The sequence below is a fragment of the Callithrix jacchus genome, chromosome 15 (assembly GCF_049354715.1).
Source record: "Callithrix jacchus isolate 240 chromosome 15, calJac240_pri, whole genome shotgun sequence".
In the NCBI taxonomy this organism is placed as follows: domain Eukaryota; kingdom Metazoa; phylum Chordata; class Mammalia; order Primates; family Cebidae; genus Callithrix; species Callithrix jacchus.
The window spans coordinates 34,340,411-34,358,218 of NC_133516.1; the positions used below are offsets into that span (position 1 = coordinate 34,340,411).

Consider the following 17,808-nt stretch of genomic DNA (forward strand, 5'->3'; position numbering starts at 1 on the left):
AATTCTTAGACTCTGAGACTGATTAGGCAGCTTGGGTTGTGGATGTCATTGTTCTAAGCCAAAAGGAGAAAGAATTATATCTTATGCACATCTATATCTTTCTCTATAAAATCACTACAAAAATGAATAGGCAACTATAATTGAGACCCAAAAAGTTGAAGAAATATTTTAAGGGAAGCAGAAGGTAAGTAGGTGTTCCATACAAATAAAAGACACCCAGATTATTACTATCAGAAACTTAAGTGTCCTAAGGATGCTGAGCTGTGCCTCCTGTGTGGATCCAGAACCCAAAAATAAAAAGGATCACCCCGATCAGTAAGCATTGCATCTTGTTCCTCATCTTCTTGAGTAGTGGTAGAGGGAGTGGGAGGGGTGGTGAGAAGGCAGCGGGAAAGCCAAGGAGCTGAAATTTTGGGCAGAATTTTTGACAGTTTCTGTGTGAGGAGGCCCCGAAGTTGGCGACCAGGCCTGCTAAGGTTGGGGACACACTAGTAAATCCCCAGTGTTTAAGGGTGGAAGTCAAGAGGGCTATATCATACCAGGAGAAAGGTGGATTTAAATTAGGCCAGCATTTCCCATGGTGGAAGCCCTGTTTCACATCCTAATCTCTGAAACTGGATTAAAGTGATCTATTATTGCTAATGCTCCAGCCATGTACCAGAAGCAAATGTAAATCATCTGGGAAGGAAGGTAGCATAATACCAGACCTCAACTTATTTTGAAAATTTTTCTTATACAACCATCCAGCACTCCATAAAAAAAACCCCAAACTTAAAAATGAAACAAACAACCTCCACCCAAAACACTTGAAAACAAGAGAAATAATTGACAATAAAAACAGACTCATAGAGGATCCAGGTCATGTAGTTATACACATTTTAAAAATTGTAAGCACATTATGCCCTCGTGTGTTAAAGAAAATCGAAGGCAAAATGAGGACTCAGCAGAAAATTGAAATCTTTCAGAAAATATCCTATGGGAATTTTAGAACAGAAAAACACAATAACTCAATTAAAAACTCAATGGATGAGTTTCAGCAGATTAGACAAAGAGAGAATTACTAAACTGGAAGATAGATTAGGAGAAAATATATAGAATAAAGCACAGAGGGACATAAGGATGGAATTACAAGAAAGAATAAGAGACACAGGATACAATGAAAAGGACAAACACATCTCATTAGAATCTCATCCCAGAAGAAAAGGAGTAAGAATGAAGCAAAAGCCATATTTAAAGAGAGAATAGCTGAGAAATTTTCAAAACTTAGAAAAGATATAAAACTACAGATTCAAGAAGCCCTATAAATCCCAAGCAGAAAAAAACAAAACAAAACAAAACCCTCTCACACATATTGACACATAACTGGTGAAAGCCAAAAACTGTTTTATCAAAATTGACCATATACTGAGTCTTAAAGGAAGCCTCGAGAAGTTTCAAAAAATGTAAATCATGTAGATTATGTTCTCAAAATGATAAAGAACAAGATTACTTCAAAGAAGCAAGAGTTAGACTAATAGTTGACTTTTTAACAAAAGCAATGGAAGCAAGAAGACCCTGAAATTACATCGTCCAAGTACTGAAAGCAATAAATAATTACTGAATGGCTAGGCGCAGTGGCTCACGCCTGTAATCCCAGCACTTTGGGAGGCTGTGGCGGGTGGATCATAAGGTCAAGAGATCAAGACCATCCTGGCCAACATGGTGAAACCCCCCATCTCTACTAAAAATACAAAAATTAGCTGGGCATGGTGGCACACACCTGTAGTCCCAGCTACTTGGGAGGCTGAGGCAGGAGAATCACTTGAACCCGGGAGGCAGAGGTTGCACTGAGCCAGGACCGTGACACACTGCACTACAGCCTGGTGACAGAACAAGACTGTCTCCAAAACAAAACAAAATAAAAACAAACAAACAAACAAAACAAAAAAGCTGCTGACCTACCTGTTGAAATCATCCTTCAATGATTAGGGTGAAATACAGGACTTTTTTAAACAAAAGTTGAGAAAATTAATCACACTTAAAGAAATACAAAAGGGTATTCTTCAGAGCCTAAATGGCAGACAGATTCAGAATCAATGCAAATAGTAAATATTTGGAAAAATTCTAATGAATATGCCACATTAAGCAATAATTATATAATTTGGGAAGAGGATTAAATAAAATAAAAATGTTCTGAGCTTCTTGAATGTCTGAGAAGAGTTACGGTCAAAGTACTGTATTTGTGTTAGACTTTGATAAGTTAAGGATGCAGATTGTATTACAAGGCTGCTTTGTTAACTATGGTAGCCCCTAGCCACATGTGGCTATTGGCACTTAGAAATGTGACTAGTCCTACTTCAGATGTGCTGTACATGTGAAATATACATCAGATCTCAAAGACATAGTGCAAGAAAAGAAAAAAGGAAAATGAAAGAAAGGAAAATGGTACCATCACTAATGTTATATTGATTACATGTTGAAATGATATTTTTTGATAGGTTGAATTAAATAAAATGTATTATTAAAATTAAGTTCACCTGTTTCTTTTCCTTTTTTATTGTGGATATTAGAAAATTAAAAATTACATATATGTCTCTCAGATTACATATATTATTGTATTTGCAAACATTCATTATATTTCTATTGGGCAGTGCTGGTCTGAGGTAATCACTGAGTAAATAGTAAAAAAAAAAAAATAGTGTTTAACTTCCAAGTTAATGAGGTTGAGGGTAGTGGGGGAAATGGAATAATAAAAAAAAAAAAATCAAGTCAAAAGAAGGAAAGAAAGGAGAGAGAGAGAGAGGAAAGAAAACATAACAGATGAAGCGAATGGGAAGCAAATAGTAAGACCGTAAATTGAAACATACATATACCAATAATTACATTAAACATCAATGGACAAAGGGCTCTGACTGGAAGATAAAGATTGTCAGACCGGATTTCAAGCAAAAGAGCATGCTGCTTATAAGAGGAATCTCTGAAATACAAAGATTTAGAAAGACTGAAAGTAAAAAGGTGGAGAATTATAAACCAGGCAAACACACCAAAGAAACTCGGTCTAATTAATGACACCATACAAAGCATATTTTAAGGCAAAATCATCTAGAAATAAAGATGCCCATTTCACAGTGATAAATATTCACCCACAGGTTGATATACTAATTCTAAATTTGTGTGCACCTAATAAGATAGGTTTAAAATATGTAAATCAAGAATTGACAGACTCGCAATGAGAAATGTGCACACTTACAATGTAGTGGGCCTTTCTAACATACTTCTTTCAGTGTCTGATAGAATAAGAAGAAAAGTAATTAGTAAGTAAGGATAGTGAATATTTAAACAATACAATTAACAACAATGACTTGATCAGCATATATAGAACACTGCACCCTACTGCTGTGCTTGAATCATTATTTTCAAACGCATATTGAATATTTACCAAAATTGACAATATTCTGAGCCTTAAAGCAAGCCTCAACAAATTTTTAAAAATGTAAATCATATAGATTTATGTTCTTTGAGCACAGTTGAAATAAGCCAGAAATCAATAATAATGAAAACAACTAGAAATTTTCCAAATTTCTAGAAATTAACCAACATACCTCTTTACAACTCAGAAGTCAAAGAAGACATCAAAATAGTAATTAGAAGTTACTTTAACTGAAGATATTTTAAACCAAATGATAAAAAATACTAAATATTCAAAACTATAGGAAGCAGCTAAAGCTTGCTTAGAGGGAAACTTATTATTTCAAATGTATGCATTAGGAAAGGTAGAAAACCAATGAGCTAATTACTTATCTTAAAATTACAAAAGCAATTTAAAACCAGTAAGAGTAGAAAGAGAAAAATAATAGAGAGAAGGAAATAATGAAAAAGGAATTAAAGATCAAGAAAAATAATAAAGTCCAAGAAATCGAAAAGCTATTAGTATCATGAACAATGTTCCTCAGACGGACGTGGTATTCTCCTGTTCATCATCTGCTTTCTCCTAGACCCTGCACCTGTGAGGAGAAAAGGACAGATGCGTCTCTCTTTCAGATGAGGATGTAGGTACTTGTGGTCATCATCTGCAAGAAGCAGGACACAAATCAAAACCTCCAGATTTATATTGGCACCTGCCCGTTTCTCTGGAACTACCCAAGGAAGGGTCGATTGTTAAAAGAGAACCGGTGTCCCTTCTTGGCAGACACTGGGGCTGAGGTGTAGGTAGTTTTATTTCTCTAAGTACCTATGCTTTCTAAATACTAAAGAACACACAGCAGAACAAAGCAACTGTGAAGATTTTGCTCAAGTACGATGCACTGTTGTATGCTGTGCTCTTAACTGTGATCATTTAGTACTGGTTGAGGCCAAGACTGGCAAGGCTGCTGGATCAGAAATGGCTGGCATCTTGGAGGTGGAGGTGGAGGTGGGGATTCTATATAAACCAGGTGGTCAGGCTGCAGTTTCGCTTTGCATGTGGTATATCCACCCACACCTCTGCCAAGTGCTGTGGTGAATGATCCAGGCCCATTATTGATAGAAAATCTTCCAGACCCACAGCCTTTTCCAGGAACAATATGAAATCACTTCCAATCAGCTGCGTTCCACACTGAAATCTTGGTGTGAAGAGTCCTTGTGAGGAAAACTGACTCCATTTTCTAATAAAGATCTGGTCTGTGTTTTTGTGTCTCACAGACTCCTTAAGTCTTCAGACTCCAGGGACTTCCATTCCAGGCTGACGATGACCATATTCCACTGACACACTCTGTAAATTAGAAACAGGCCAAGGCTGACATGATGTATGTCAGAGCCGAAGTCCAAATGTCCAGCCTTGGTACGATGCTTAGATACTTCTGTTCAAGAATGGATATTCTCTCACATTACTGGACAAATCTTCATACATGGTTAGACATTCCTTCTGCTGGGAGCTCAATCCCATGCATGGTTGTTTATCTCCTTGAACAGACAACTCTACACGTAATTAGACGTGTTCGCGTTTCGTTATCCTGGTGTATTGGTGGAAATCTACATACATGCATAGCTGGTCATGCTCCCCCTTGGGTGGATATCCCCATTCAAGGGTGGACATTCCCGTTCATAGCTGGACACCCTCCTCACGCATGGACATTGAAGAGTCCAGCTCCTCTGATATTTTCAGGCCCAAACATAGGCATCAACAAAAGCATTATTTGGCAGGCCTCATGGAAGAAGGCTGCTCTCCCTGCATCAGACTTGGTGTGCAGCCAATGCATTGCAACCTCTGAACGAGTTACAGTTAAGGAATAAGGCCCCTGTGGCTTGCTATGTTTTTACTAATATCTCACTGTAGCCCAGGCAGCTTCATATGGAGGCCTCATTCTTGCGGACCTTCAGCTGAGGCTTTCTCTAGGCGCCTCTGCCAATACCGCCTTAATTGAATGGGTTGTGGTGGGCTTAAAGATATTTTTCTCTGCTCTGACTTCGTACCCAGTATGTTCCCACTCCTAGCCCTTCACTCTTTCCTTTGTCCCTGCCCCTGGGTTCATAAAACTGCAGAAGCCTTTAATTCAGGGCTCCTTTGGCAGTGAGACTGCCCTCCCCCGCATCTATGCTGATCTATGACCCTCAACCGGTATGCTGTTCCGTGGGGGAAAAGGATGTGGGAGAGTGGGCACTGGCTCCAGTTTAGCCTCCTGCTTGTATTGCAGTAAGTAAGTAACAGTTTCACTGTTACCTTCATCTTGGCTTGTTGTCTTAATCACCTCTTCTGATGCCTCTCAGTTCAGCTCTCTTAGCTCAGCTGAGCTCTTGACAGACTTTTTACTCGTGGACAGATACCCTAATCGTGGCTGAGTATTGCCCCAATGGCTCGACCTCCTCCCATTACTGCACATCCACCCATAGCTGGACGTCTTCACCGTGGCTGGGAGTGCCTCCTCCATGGATGGACATTCTGCCAATGTGTGGACATTCCTCCATGGCTGAACATGCTACCAATGGCTAGACTTCTCCACCTATGGCTGTAAATCCTCCCATGTCTGCACATCCAGTCATGGCTAGACATCTCCTTCCTGACTGAACGTAATCACCAATGACTAGTCATCCCCATCCATGGCTGGACATGCCCCCTCGCAACTGAACATCCCCCACAGCTGAACACTTGCCATTCCGTGCACTGAGAAAGGGTTTGTCTCCACATTCAGCAGCTTCATGGATTTGAGAAAGAGCCACTTACTTCTTCTTTCACTTTCTCCTTGCCTGCTTAGGCAAATTCTACCTTTTCTAACCCTCTGCCTCCAACTCTGTGTTACCTTGTCTCCTCTTAGTATACAGCCAGGCTCTCTATGTCTTGGCATAAATGAGTAGGTTCTATTCTTGCTCTATAAGTTATTGGCATTTGACTTATCATCACTTTTGCTCCTCTTTTCTCTCAGAAAGCTAATGCCTCATCATTTAGGTTTTCAGGCAACCTTAGGTTGACAATTCCTAGGTCATGTCTCAGATTAGCTTAAACTCTCTCTGTCTCTGTTTCTCTGTCCCTCTCTGACTCCCCCACACCTCATGCATGCACACACTCACACACACAGTTGAGAACATCGTGATGTTCCTACTCCCTAGTTTATTATTATAATGGCTCTTGTCTTATGCCATTCATGCTGTGCTATAAAAATACCCCAGACTGGGTAAGTTTATAGCAGAGCATACAGCCCCTCCCTCTCAGCATGTGTCCCTGGCCACTTCTGGGAGATCCAGGCATGGGATGTAGGATGTAGAAATTTATTTCTCACAGTTCAGACACTGGGAAGTCCAAGATCAATGTGTCAGCAGATGAAGGTGAAGGCTTGCTCTGTTTTATGGATGGCACCTTGTGGCTCTGACCTCACAAGGGATAGATGTGTGTTCTCACATGATAGAAGGGCAAAATGGCTCCCTCCAGGTGCTTTTATTTATTTATTTTTAAATTTTTTATTGGATTATAGGTTTTGGGGTACATGAGCAGAGCATGCAAGACAGTTGCGTAGGTACACACATGGCAGTGTGCTTTCTTTTCTTCTCCCCTTCACCCACATTTGGCTTTTCTCCCCAGGCTATCCCTCCCCACCACCCCCTCCCACTGGCCCTCCCCTTTTCCCCCCAATAGACCCCAGTGTTTAGTACTCCCCTTTCTGTGTCCATGTGTTCTCATTTTTCATCACCCGCCTATGAGTGAGAATATGCGGTGTTTCATTTTCTGTTCTTGTGTCAGTTTGCTGAGGATGATGTTCTCCAGATTCATCCATGTCCCTACAAATGACACAAACTCATCATTTCTGATTGCTGCATAATATTCCATGGTGTATATGTGCCACATTTTTCCAATCCAGTCTATTATCAATGGGCATTTGGGTTGATTCCAGGTCTTTGCTATTGTAAACAGTGCTGCAATGAACATTCGTGTACATGTGTCCGTATAGTAGAACGATTTATAGTCTTTTGGATATATACCCAGTAATGGGATTGCTGGGTCAAATGGAATTTCTATTTCTAAGGCCTTGAGGAATCGCCACACCGTCTTCCACAATGGTTGAACTAATTTACACTCCCACCAACAGTGTAAAAGTGTTCCTTTTTCTCCACATCCTCTCCAGCATCTGTTGTCTCCAGATTTTTTAATGATCGCCATTCTAACTGGCGTGAGATGGTATCTCAATGTGGTTTTGATTTGCATCTCTCTGATGATCAGTGACGATGAGCATTTTTTCATATGATTGTTGGCCTCATATATGTCTTCTTTCGTAAAGTATCTGTTCATATCCTTTGCCCACTTTTGAATGGGCTTGTTTGTTTTTTTCCTGTAAATCTGTTTGAGTTCTTTGTAAATTCTGGATATCAGCCCTTTGTCAGATGGGTAAACTGCAAAAATTTTTTCCCATTCTGTTGGTTGCCGATCCACTCTAGTGACTGTTTCTCTTGCCGTGCAGAAGCTGTGGAGTTTCATTAGGTCCCATTTGTCTATTTTGGCTTTTGTTGCCAATGCTTTTGGTGTTTTGTTCATGAAGTCCTTGCCTACTCCTATGTCCTGGATAGTTTTGCCTAGATTTTCTTCTAGGGTTTTTATGGTGCCAGGTCTTATGTTTAAGTCTTTAATCCATCTGGAGTTAATTTTAGTGTAAGGTTTCAGGAAGGGGTCCAGTTTCTGCTTTCTGCACATGGCTAGCCAGTTTTCCCAACACCATTTGTTAAACATGGAATCCTTTCCCCATTGCTTGTTTTTGTCAGGTTTATCAAAGATTGTATAGTTGTATGTATGTTGTGTTTCCTCCGGTGCCTCTGTTTTGTTCCATTGGTCTATATCGCTGTTTTGGTACCAGTACCATGCTGTTTTGATTACTGTAGCCTTGTAGTATAGTTTGAAATCCGGTAGTGTGATGCCCCCCGCTGTGTTCTTTTTGCTTAGAATTGACTTGGCTATGTGGGCTCTCTTTTGGTTCCATATGAAGTTCATGGTGGTTTTTTCCAGTTCTGTGAAGAAAGTCAATGGTAGCTTGATGGGGATAGCGTTGATTCTGTAAATTACTTTGGGCAGTATAGCCATTTTCACGATATTAATTCTTCCTAACCATGAACATGGAATGTTTCTCCATCTGTTTGTGTCCTCTCTGATTTCGTTGAGCAGTGGTTTGTAGTTCTCCTTGAAGAGGTCTCTTACGTTCCTTGTGAGTTGTATTCCAAGGTATTTTATTCTTTTTGTAGCAATTGCGAATGGCAGTTCGCTCTTGATTTGGCTTTTTTTAAGTCTGTTATTGGTGTAGATGAATGCTTGTGATTTTTGCACATTTATTTTATATCCTGAGACTTTGCTGAAGTTGCTTATCAGTTTCAGGAGTTTTTGGGCTGAGGCAATGGGGTCTTCTAGGTATACTATCATGTCGTCTGCAAATAGAGACAATTTGGCTTCCACCTTTTCTATTTGAATACCCTTTATTTCTTTTTCTTGCCTGATTGCTCTGGCTAGAACTTCCAGTACTATATTGAATAGGAGTGGTGAAAGAGGGCATCCTTGTCTAGTGCCAGATTTCAAAGGGAATGCTTTCAGTTTTTGCCCATTCAGTATGATATTGGCTGTTGGTTTGTCATAAATAGCTTTTATTACTTTGAGATATCCATTGATACCGAGTTTATTGAGGGTTTTTAGCATAAAGGGCTGTTGAATTTTGTCAAATGCCTTCTCTGCGTCAATTGAGATAATCATGTGGTTTTTGTTTTTGGTTCTGTTTATGTGGTGAATTACGTTTATAGACTTGCGTATGTTGAACCAGCCTTGCATCCCCGGGATGAATCCTACTTGATCATGATGAATAAGTTTTTTGATTTGCTGTTGCAATCGGCTTGCCAATATTTTATTGAAGATTTTTGCATCTATGTTCATCATGGATATTGGCCTGAAGTTTTCTTTTCTTGTTGGGTCTCTGCCGGGTTTTGGTATCAGAATGATGTTGGTCTCATAAAATGATTTGGGAAGGATTCCCTCTTTTTGGATTGTTTGAAATAGTTTTAGAAGAAATGGTGCCAGCTCTTCCTTGTGTGTCTGGTAGAATTCGGCTGTGAACCCGTCTGGACCTGGGCTTTTTTTGTGTGGTAGGCTCTTAATTGCTGCCTCAACTTCAGACCTTGTTATTGGTCTATTCATAGTTTCAGCTTCCTCCTGGTTTAGGCTAGGGAGGACACAGGAATCCAGGAATTTGTCCATTTCTTCCAGGTTTACTAGTTTATGCGCATAGAGTTGTTTGTAATATTCTCTGATGATGGTTTGAATTTCTGTGGAATCTGTGGTGATTTCCCCTTTATCATTTTTTATTGCATCTATTTGGTTGTTCTCTCTTTTCTTTTTAATCAATCTGGCTAGTGGTCTGTCTATTTTGTTGATCTTTTCAAAAAACCAGCTCTTGGATTTATTGATTTTTTGAAGGGTTTTTCGTGTCTCAATCTCCTTCAGCTCAGCTCTGATCTTAGTTATTTCTTGTCTTCTGCTGGGTTTTGAGTTTTTTTGATCTTGCTCCTCTAGCTCTTTCAATTTTGACGATAGGGTGTCAATTTTGTATCTCTCCATTCTCCTCATATGGGCACTTATTGCTATATACTTTCCTCTAGAGACTGCTTTAAATGTGTCCCAGAGGTTCTGGCACGTTGTGTCTTCGTTCTCATTGGTTTTGAAGAACTTCTTTATTTCTGCCTTCATTTCGTTGTTTACCCAGTCAACATTCAAGAGCCAGTTGTTCAGTTTCCATGAAGCTGTGCGGTTCTGGGTCTGTTTCTGAATTCTGAGTTCTAACTTGATTGCACTATGGTCTGAGAGGCTGTTTGTTATGATTTCAGTTGTTTTGCATTTGTTGAGCAGTGCTTTACTTCCAATTATGTGGTCAATTTTAGAGTAGGTGTGATGTGGTGCTGAGAAGAATGTGTATTCTGTGGATTTGGGGTGGAGAGTTCTGTAAATGTCTATCAGGTTTGCTTGCTCCAGGTCTGAGTTCAAGCCCTGGATATCCTTGTTGATTTTTTGTCTGGTAGATCTGTCTAGTATTGACAGTGGGGTGTTAAAGTCTCCCACTATTATTGTGTGGGAGTCTAAGTCCTTTTGTAAGTCCTTAAGAACTTGCCTTATGTATCTGGGTGCTCCTGCATTGGGTCCATATATGTTTAGGATCGTTAGCTCTTCTTGTATCGATCCTTTTACCATTCTGTAATGGCCTTCTTTGTCTCTTTTGATCTTTGTTGCTTTAAAGTCTATTTTATCGGAGATGAGAATTGCAACTCCTGCTTTTTTTTGCTTTCCATTTGCTTGGTAAATCTTCCTCCATCCCTTTATTTTGAGCCTTTGTGTATCCTTGCATGTGAGATGGGTTTCCTGGATACAGCACACTGATGGGTTTTGGATTTTTATCCAATTTGCCAGTCTGTGTCTTTTGATTGGTGCATTTAGTCCATTTACATTTAGGGTTAATATTGTTATGTGTGAATTTGATACTGCCATTTTGATGCTAAGTGGCTGTTTTGCCTGTTAGTTGTTGTAGATTCTTCATTATGTTGATGCTCTTTAGCATTCAGTGTGATTTTGGAATGGCTGGTACTGGTTGATCCTTTCTATGTGTAGTGCCTCTTTTAGGAGCTCTTGTAAAGTAGGCCTGGTGGTGACAAAATCTCTGAGTACTTGCTTGTTCGCAAAGAATTTTATTTTTCCTTCACTTCTGAAGCTCAGTTTGGCTGGATATGAAATTCTGGGTTGAAAGTTCTTTTCTTTAAGAATGTTGAATATTGGCCCCCACTCTCTTCTGGCTTGTAGTGTTTCTGCCGAGAGATCTGCTGTGAGTCTGATGGGCTTCCCTTTGTGGGTGACCCGACCTTTCTCTCTGGCTGCCCTTAGTATTCTCTCCTTTATTTCAACCCTATTGAATCTGACGATTATGTGCCTTGGGGTTGCTCTTCTTGCGGAATATCTTTGTGGTGTTCTCTGAATTTCCTGCAATTGAGTGTTGGCCTGTCTTGCTAGGTGGGGGAAGTTTTCCTGGATGATGTCCTGAAGAGTATTTTCCAGCTTGGATTCATTCTCTTCGTCCCCTTCTGGTACACCTATCAAACGTAGGTTAGGTCTTTTCACATAGTCCCACATTTCTTGGAGACTTTGTTCATTCCTTTTTGCGGTTTTTTCTCTAATCTTGGTTTCTCGTTTTATTTCATTGAGTTGGTCTTCGACTTCAGATATTCTTTCTTCTGCTTGGTCAATTCGGCTATTGAAACTTGTGCATGCTTCGCGAAGTTCTCGTATTGTGTTTCTCAGCTCCTTTAATTCATTCATATTCCTCTCTAAGTTATCCATTCTTGTTATCATTTCCTCAAATCTTTTTTCAAATCTTTTCTCAAGGTTCTTAGTTTCTTTGCATTGGTTTAATACATGATCTTTTAGCTCACCAAAGTTTCTCATTATCCATCTTCTGAAGTCTAATTCCGTCATTTCGTCGCAGTCATTCTCCGTCCAGCTTTGTTCCCTTGCTGGTGAGGAGTTTTGGTCCTTTCTAGGAGGCGAGGTGTTCTGGTTTCGGGTATTTTCCTCCTTTTTGCGCTGGTTTCTTCCCATCTTTGTGGATTTGTCCGCTGGTCGTCTGCGTAGTTGCTGACTTTTCGATTGGGTCTCTGAGTGGACACCCTGAATGTTGATGATGAAGTATTTCTGTTGCTTGGTTTTCCTTCTACCAGTCTAGCCCCTTCGCTGTACGACTGCTGAGGTCCGCTCCAGACCCTGCTTGTCTGGGGTGCACCTCTAGCAGCTGTGGCACAGCGAGGGATGCTACTAGTTTCTTTTTCTGCTATCTTTGTCCCAGGATGGTGCCTGCCTAATATCAGTCTTTTGGATATAGAGGGGTCAGGGAGCTGCTTGAGGAGACAGTTTGTACTTTATAGGGGTTTAATTGCTGAGCTGTGAGCTGTGTTGTTCATTCAGGGCTGTTAGGCTGCTATGTTTGATTCTGCTGCAACAGAGCTCATTAAAAAAACCCTTTTTTTTCTCAAATGCTCTGTGTTGAGGGGTTTGGGCTTTATTTTTGGATGTCCGTTAAGGTCCTGCCCAGCTAGGATGCAGACTAGCCACTGTTTGCCTGCCGAGGCTCTGCCCTGCTGTTGTGAGGCTCGCCCTGGCTCCGCTGTTCTGCTGTTCTCCGCCACGCCCTGCGGCGGAGTCTCCCTGTTGTAGCGTGTTGCCTCGGCAACGGCTGGCTGCGTCAGCAGTGGGCGTGTATCTCAGTAGGGAAGGGTTGCCTCGGTAATGGTGGCCGCCCCTCCCCCTCAGAGCGTCTCGGGCCGTCTGCACGGGGCTTGTTTGAAATCGCGGTTTTGTTCGTCCCACTGGGCCAATCCTAACGCTCTGTTCCTGCAATCCCCTGGGCTGGCCCACTGTCCAAGTCTAGCTCAGTCTCAGTCCAGCCCTCTCACGTCTCCGGTTTCCGGTTCAACGGGGCACCCGGACAAGTGCGCCCTGTGGGGAGCACTGGGTAGGGCCGGCCGCCGCCACCCCGGCTGCCAGCTTCGCCAGGCGGAATATCTGCCTGGCGTCCCGCGTCTCCTCTTCACTTGGGAATTTCCCCGTTCCGTGGGCAACAAAGATCAGTCTGGAAATGCAGCTCAGACTCACCTCTCCGCAGACACAACGAGAACTCCGATCCTGGGTTGTTCTCACAGCGCCATCTTCCCAGGTGCTTTTATAAGAATACTCATCCCATTCATGAGGATAGAGCCTCCCAAAGCCCCACCTCTTAATACTATTACATTAGAGACTAGGTTTCAACATATGAATTTTGAAAGGACATAAACATTCCGACCACAGCAGCTCTGCCAATTATTACTGTCACCACTGTGGCCTGGATAAAATTTCCATCGCTGTGCTACCTCCATCAGTCTTTTTCTTCCCACAAAAGTATTCACATCATCACACTGGCAGACACGCATTGTCCTCCTTTCCTCTGCCCTTAAAGTGTCGTTCTCTCATCCGCCGACCCCTGTCTAACACTCCATCCTTTCCTTTTGCCTGTCTCCCTTCTCTTAAGCTATTGTCTAAATTAAGACTCTTTTGGTTGCAAATGACAGAAAATAGACTTGGAAGCCAAAAAAGGGAATTTATTGGTTTACTTAAAAGTTAAGAGGTCTAGGGAGAGAGCAGTGGATCATGCCTTAATACCAGCACTTTGGGAGGCTGAAGTGTATGGATCACCTGAGGTCAGGAGTTCAAGACCAGCATAGCCAACATGACAAAACCCCATCGCTACTAAAAATACAAAAATTAGCCGGGCGTGGTGGCAGGCACCTGTAATCTCAGCTACTTGGGAGGCTGAGGCTGAAGAATCACTTGAACCCGGGAGGCAGAGGTTGCAGTAAGAAGAGATCGTGCCACTGCACTCCAGCTTGAGTGACAAAGGTGAAAGTCTGTCTCAAAAAAAAAATAATAAATAAAATAAATGGTCTATTTGTTTATGTGGCTTCTGTAACAATTACCACTTACCTGGTGACTTAAAACAAGAGAAATATGTTCTCTTACGGTTCTGGAGGCTAGAGGCTGAAATCCAGGTGTCAAGAGGGCCAGATTCTTCTCAGAAGCTCTGGGGAGATTTCCTTCCCTGTCACTTACAGCTGCTGGTAGTTCCCCGCATTCCTTAGCTTGAGGTCACATCCCTCCAGTCTCTGCCTTCCTCTTCACATTGCTTTGTCTAAGGTGTGTCTCTCTTAAAACTTCCTCTGCCATTCTCTTTCAGGGGCACCTGTGACGGTATTTAGGTCCCACACAGATAATCCAGGATAAACCCTTCGTCACAAGGTCCTTAAGTTAATCGCATCTTTTGTCATAGATAGCAGTCACAGATTCCAGGGGTTTCCTGTGCATATCTTTTAGAGGCCCATTTGTCAGCATACCACAAGACCCATCTTTTGTAGTTGGATTCAGAGCCCCGGACAATATTACCAGAACCTTCTCACTTCCTATCACACCTGCCCAGTCTGCAAAGTCACAGCAAGCCAGATGGAACTTAAAGTAGAGAATTCCATGACATAGGCCTGGCTGTAGGAAAACCTGGCTAACCCGAGACTCGCCAGGCTGATGGCCACTTGTGGGAGAGCTGTTGCATAGAAGGCCTGGCCCAGGCTGACCCTCTGCTGCTGCTCCTGCTGTCAGACCTGGTGAAACTTGTCTCTAAAAAAGACACTAGTGCTCAGGCTGACTGGGATGTCAACGGAGGCAGGAGGGCTGTTTCAACCCCTTTCCCCAGGGAGTGTAGAAACTGGGCTTTATTTTTTCATGGCCCCTGTCCAGGCATCTTCATTCAGAGCAGGACGTCAGAGAGTCTGGCTGCAGCCAGGGCCAGCTGGGAAGGCCAGGATTCCACAGGCCTGTGCTCGGCTGGGCCCTCAGGACAAGCAGCGTGCTTGGCATGGAGCCAGGAGGACAGGGCACTTTAGCTGTGCAACAGCAGGACAGACACTGTGCCTTACTGTGGGGGAGGCAATGGGGGAGCAGCCAGCCAGAGCCAGCCCCTGGGGAAGCCAGAGCAGGAGTTAAGGGCAGCAGCTATGTCTGCCGCCTCCCCACCCTCCGGCTGCATAAGAAGGCTTCCCTCCCCTCTGCTGGCCACTTCTGGGAGAACCAGGCATGAGATGGGGGAGGAGAAAGAGACTCAAGGGGTGTGGAAGGATGGTGGTGGGGGTGGCATGGGGGCAGGTAAACAAACAGAGGATGAGGGGTAGGCAGGGGGAAGGGCTGTCCCTCTGCTCCTGGAGGTCACTGGGCACACAGCCTCTAAATCCTACCACAGCCTCAGAAACAGCCGTGCTCTTCCTCCACCCCTACTTCCCCTCTCTGTCCTCCCCTAGGCTGCCTCACCCTCTGCTGGTCTGCTTTGGGTGGGTGCTGCTGGGTCACTGGTTTGCTAAGTGTCCCTCTGTCTCTGGGCACCTATGGTGCAACCATCTCTCATGTGGTCTCTCACTGTCTCTGTGTTGTCATCCATGCCCAAGGTACCTCACACTCAGCCTGTGTCCCTCAGATGTCTGTGTGAACCTCCATCTCAGAAGTCTGAGGTCTGCAACCCTCCACAGGCTCTTTCCATGGTGGGCCCTGAACAAGTGGTGTGACAGCCAGTGGGGAGGTACAGGAGTCTTCATGCCTTGCAGCTGGTTGATGTCTTCCTCAGCACGAAGCCCATTCTGTGTGCTGGAAGGTATGACAGTGGGGATCGGCAGAGCAGCCATAGCATATTTTCAGGTCCAGAGTTTAGTCTGGTGCCAACACCATTGGCAAGGGCAGATTGCAAAGATTTCGCTCAGGATCCATTGCCTTTGGCCTGCGCCTCATTCCTCTAGGGGCTCTTTTCTTCAGAAGCTTTAGGAGTAGTCCCCTCCCCCCTCCTCCCAAAGTAGCGAGAAAACAACTTTCTGCCATCGCTGATGGAAGCCGTGCCTGCTCTTGCATGTCTCCCTTTGTAAGGTGGTTGTGCCTGGAATTCTGCATGACAAATACCTGGAGGTGCCATCAGGCTGCAGATATTGCTACCCCAAATATTCCTGGTTCCACTAGTTAGGAAAATGAGGAGAATGAATGCTGGACAGGCAAGTGCAGTCTGCCTCAACTTCTTCAGTGAAGAAAGAATAGTCGGGCGTGGTTGCTCAAGCCTGTGATCCTAGGACTTTGGGAGGCCGAGGCGGGTGGATCATGAGGTCAAGAGCTCAAGACCAGCCTGGCCAACATGGTAAAACCCTGTCTCTACTAAAAATACAAAAATTAGCTGGGCATGGCAGTGTGCACCTGTAGTCTCAGCAACTCAGGAGGCTGAGGCAGGAGAATCGCTTGAACCAGGGAGGTGGAGGTTGCAGTGAGCCGCGATCGCGTCACTGCACTCCAGCCTGGAGACAGAGTGAGACTCCGTCTCAAAAAAAAAAAAAAAAGAATAAAAGTCCAAACAATTTCCTACCAATTCAACAAAAGACAACAAAAGTGAAAATGAAAAAAAAAAAAATTGAAAAGCTGGAAATTATAAAGCAATACAGCAATAAGTCAAAAGATAGTAGAAATAAAAATAACCATGAATTTGTTGTAGTATCTATCAAGATACGGAGATTTTCTTGCTGGATTAAAAGAGAAACATGTATTTTGTGAACAGAAGGAGAAGGGAAGTTGAAAATAAAGCACTGGGTAAGGATACAGCATGGAGGGACTCCCACTTCTAGTAATCATGTGCTAAGGAGCTGAAATGGTTCTTTTGCTGAAAAGCTGATCAAAATACTTTTTAAATTTCTGCTTGAAGAAACTGAAAATAAACAATACAGTAGAGCGGAGAAAAGAAGATGGCGCGGTAGGAGCAAATCAGGATTGCAGCTCTCAGTGAAGATGCAGAGGGTGAGTGCAATCTGCAATTCCAGAGGGATCTTTGTTGCCCACAGAACGGGGAAATTCCCAATTGTAGGAGAGACACAGGATGCCAGCGCAGCTGTTTCAGCTCGCATGGCCGTTTTGGCCAGTGCCGCAGCGCAGCGGCACTCTGCACAAAACACACTGGTCTGGGTGCCCTGTAAAACTGGCAATCTGAGATTTGGGAGGGCAGATTAGCATATCCATCTGATTAAATGGGACTTGGACAGTGAGCCAGACCAGGAGATTCCCGGGAAGGGATGTTTGAGTCGGCACAGTGAGTCGCTGCACAGAAAATCACACAGATCCCGGTGCCCTATCAGCAGGTGACTGAAACAATTGGGAGAGGGTCAACCGTTTAACTTAAAAAAAAAAAAAGGACTCTGAGGCAGGGAGCCAGGTGATCAGGCTTGGCAGGTCCCACCCCCACAGGGACAAACAAAACGGTGATTTGAAATGCTCAGGGTTGAGAGTTTCACTGTGGGCACAGCTGAACCCAGTATGGTGCAGTTCGGTGGGGGAGGGGCATCCGCCATTACCGAGGCATTCCGCCTCTACTGAGGTACACTGCCATTGCTGATGCAGCCTGCCGTTGCCAAGGCAACCCACCATAACAGAGAGACTCTGCCAACAGGGCGGAGCCCATGGCAGCAGGGAGGAGCCCATGACAACAGGGCAGACCCCACAGCAACAGGGCAGAGCCTCAGCAGGCAAATAGTGACTAGACTGCCTCCTAACCCTAACTCCGCGAGACAGAGCATCTGAGGAAAAAAGGGGGTTTTATGAGTTCTGCTGCAGCAGAGTTAAATGTACTGGCCTAACAGCCCTGAATGATCAATGGAGCTCACAGCTCAGCACTTGAGCTCCTATAAAGTACAGACTGCCCCCTCATGCAGCTCCCTAACCCCTGTATATCCAGAGTCACCTCAAAAAGGACTGATCAG

General features: G+C 43.4%; 2 protein-coding genes across 3 annotated transcripts in view; both read left to right on the forward strand.

Moving 5' to 3' along the window:
- Positions 1-17,808, forward strand: part of LOC100409913 (IQ domain-containing protein F5-like) — a 60,829-nt gene that overhangs the window by 21,755 nt on the left and 21,266 nt on the right. For both annotated transcript variants that reach the window (XM_035275688.3, XM_078351051.1), the window contains exons 3-4: positions 15,475-15,677; positions 16,761-16,852. In XM_035275688.3, coding sequence (XP_035131579.1) covers positions 15,620-15,677; positions 16,761-16,852 — 150 coding nt within the window. In that variant the 5' untranslated portion in view covers positions 15,475-15,619. The remainder of the gene's footprint in view (positions 1-15,474; positions 15,678-16,760; positions 16,853-17,808) is intronic.
- The window catches only part of IQCF3 (IQ motif containing F3), a 56,670-nt gene that overhangs the window by 7,392 nt on the left and 31,470 nt on the right, over positions 1-17,808 (forward strand). The window lies entirely within an intron of this gene.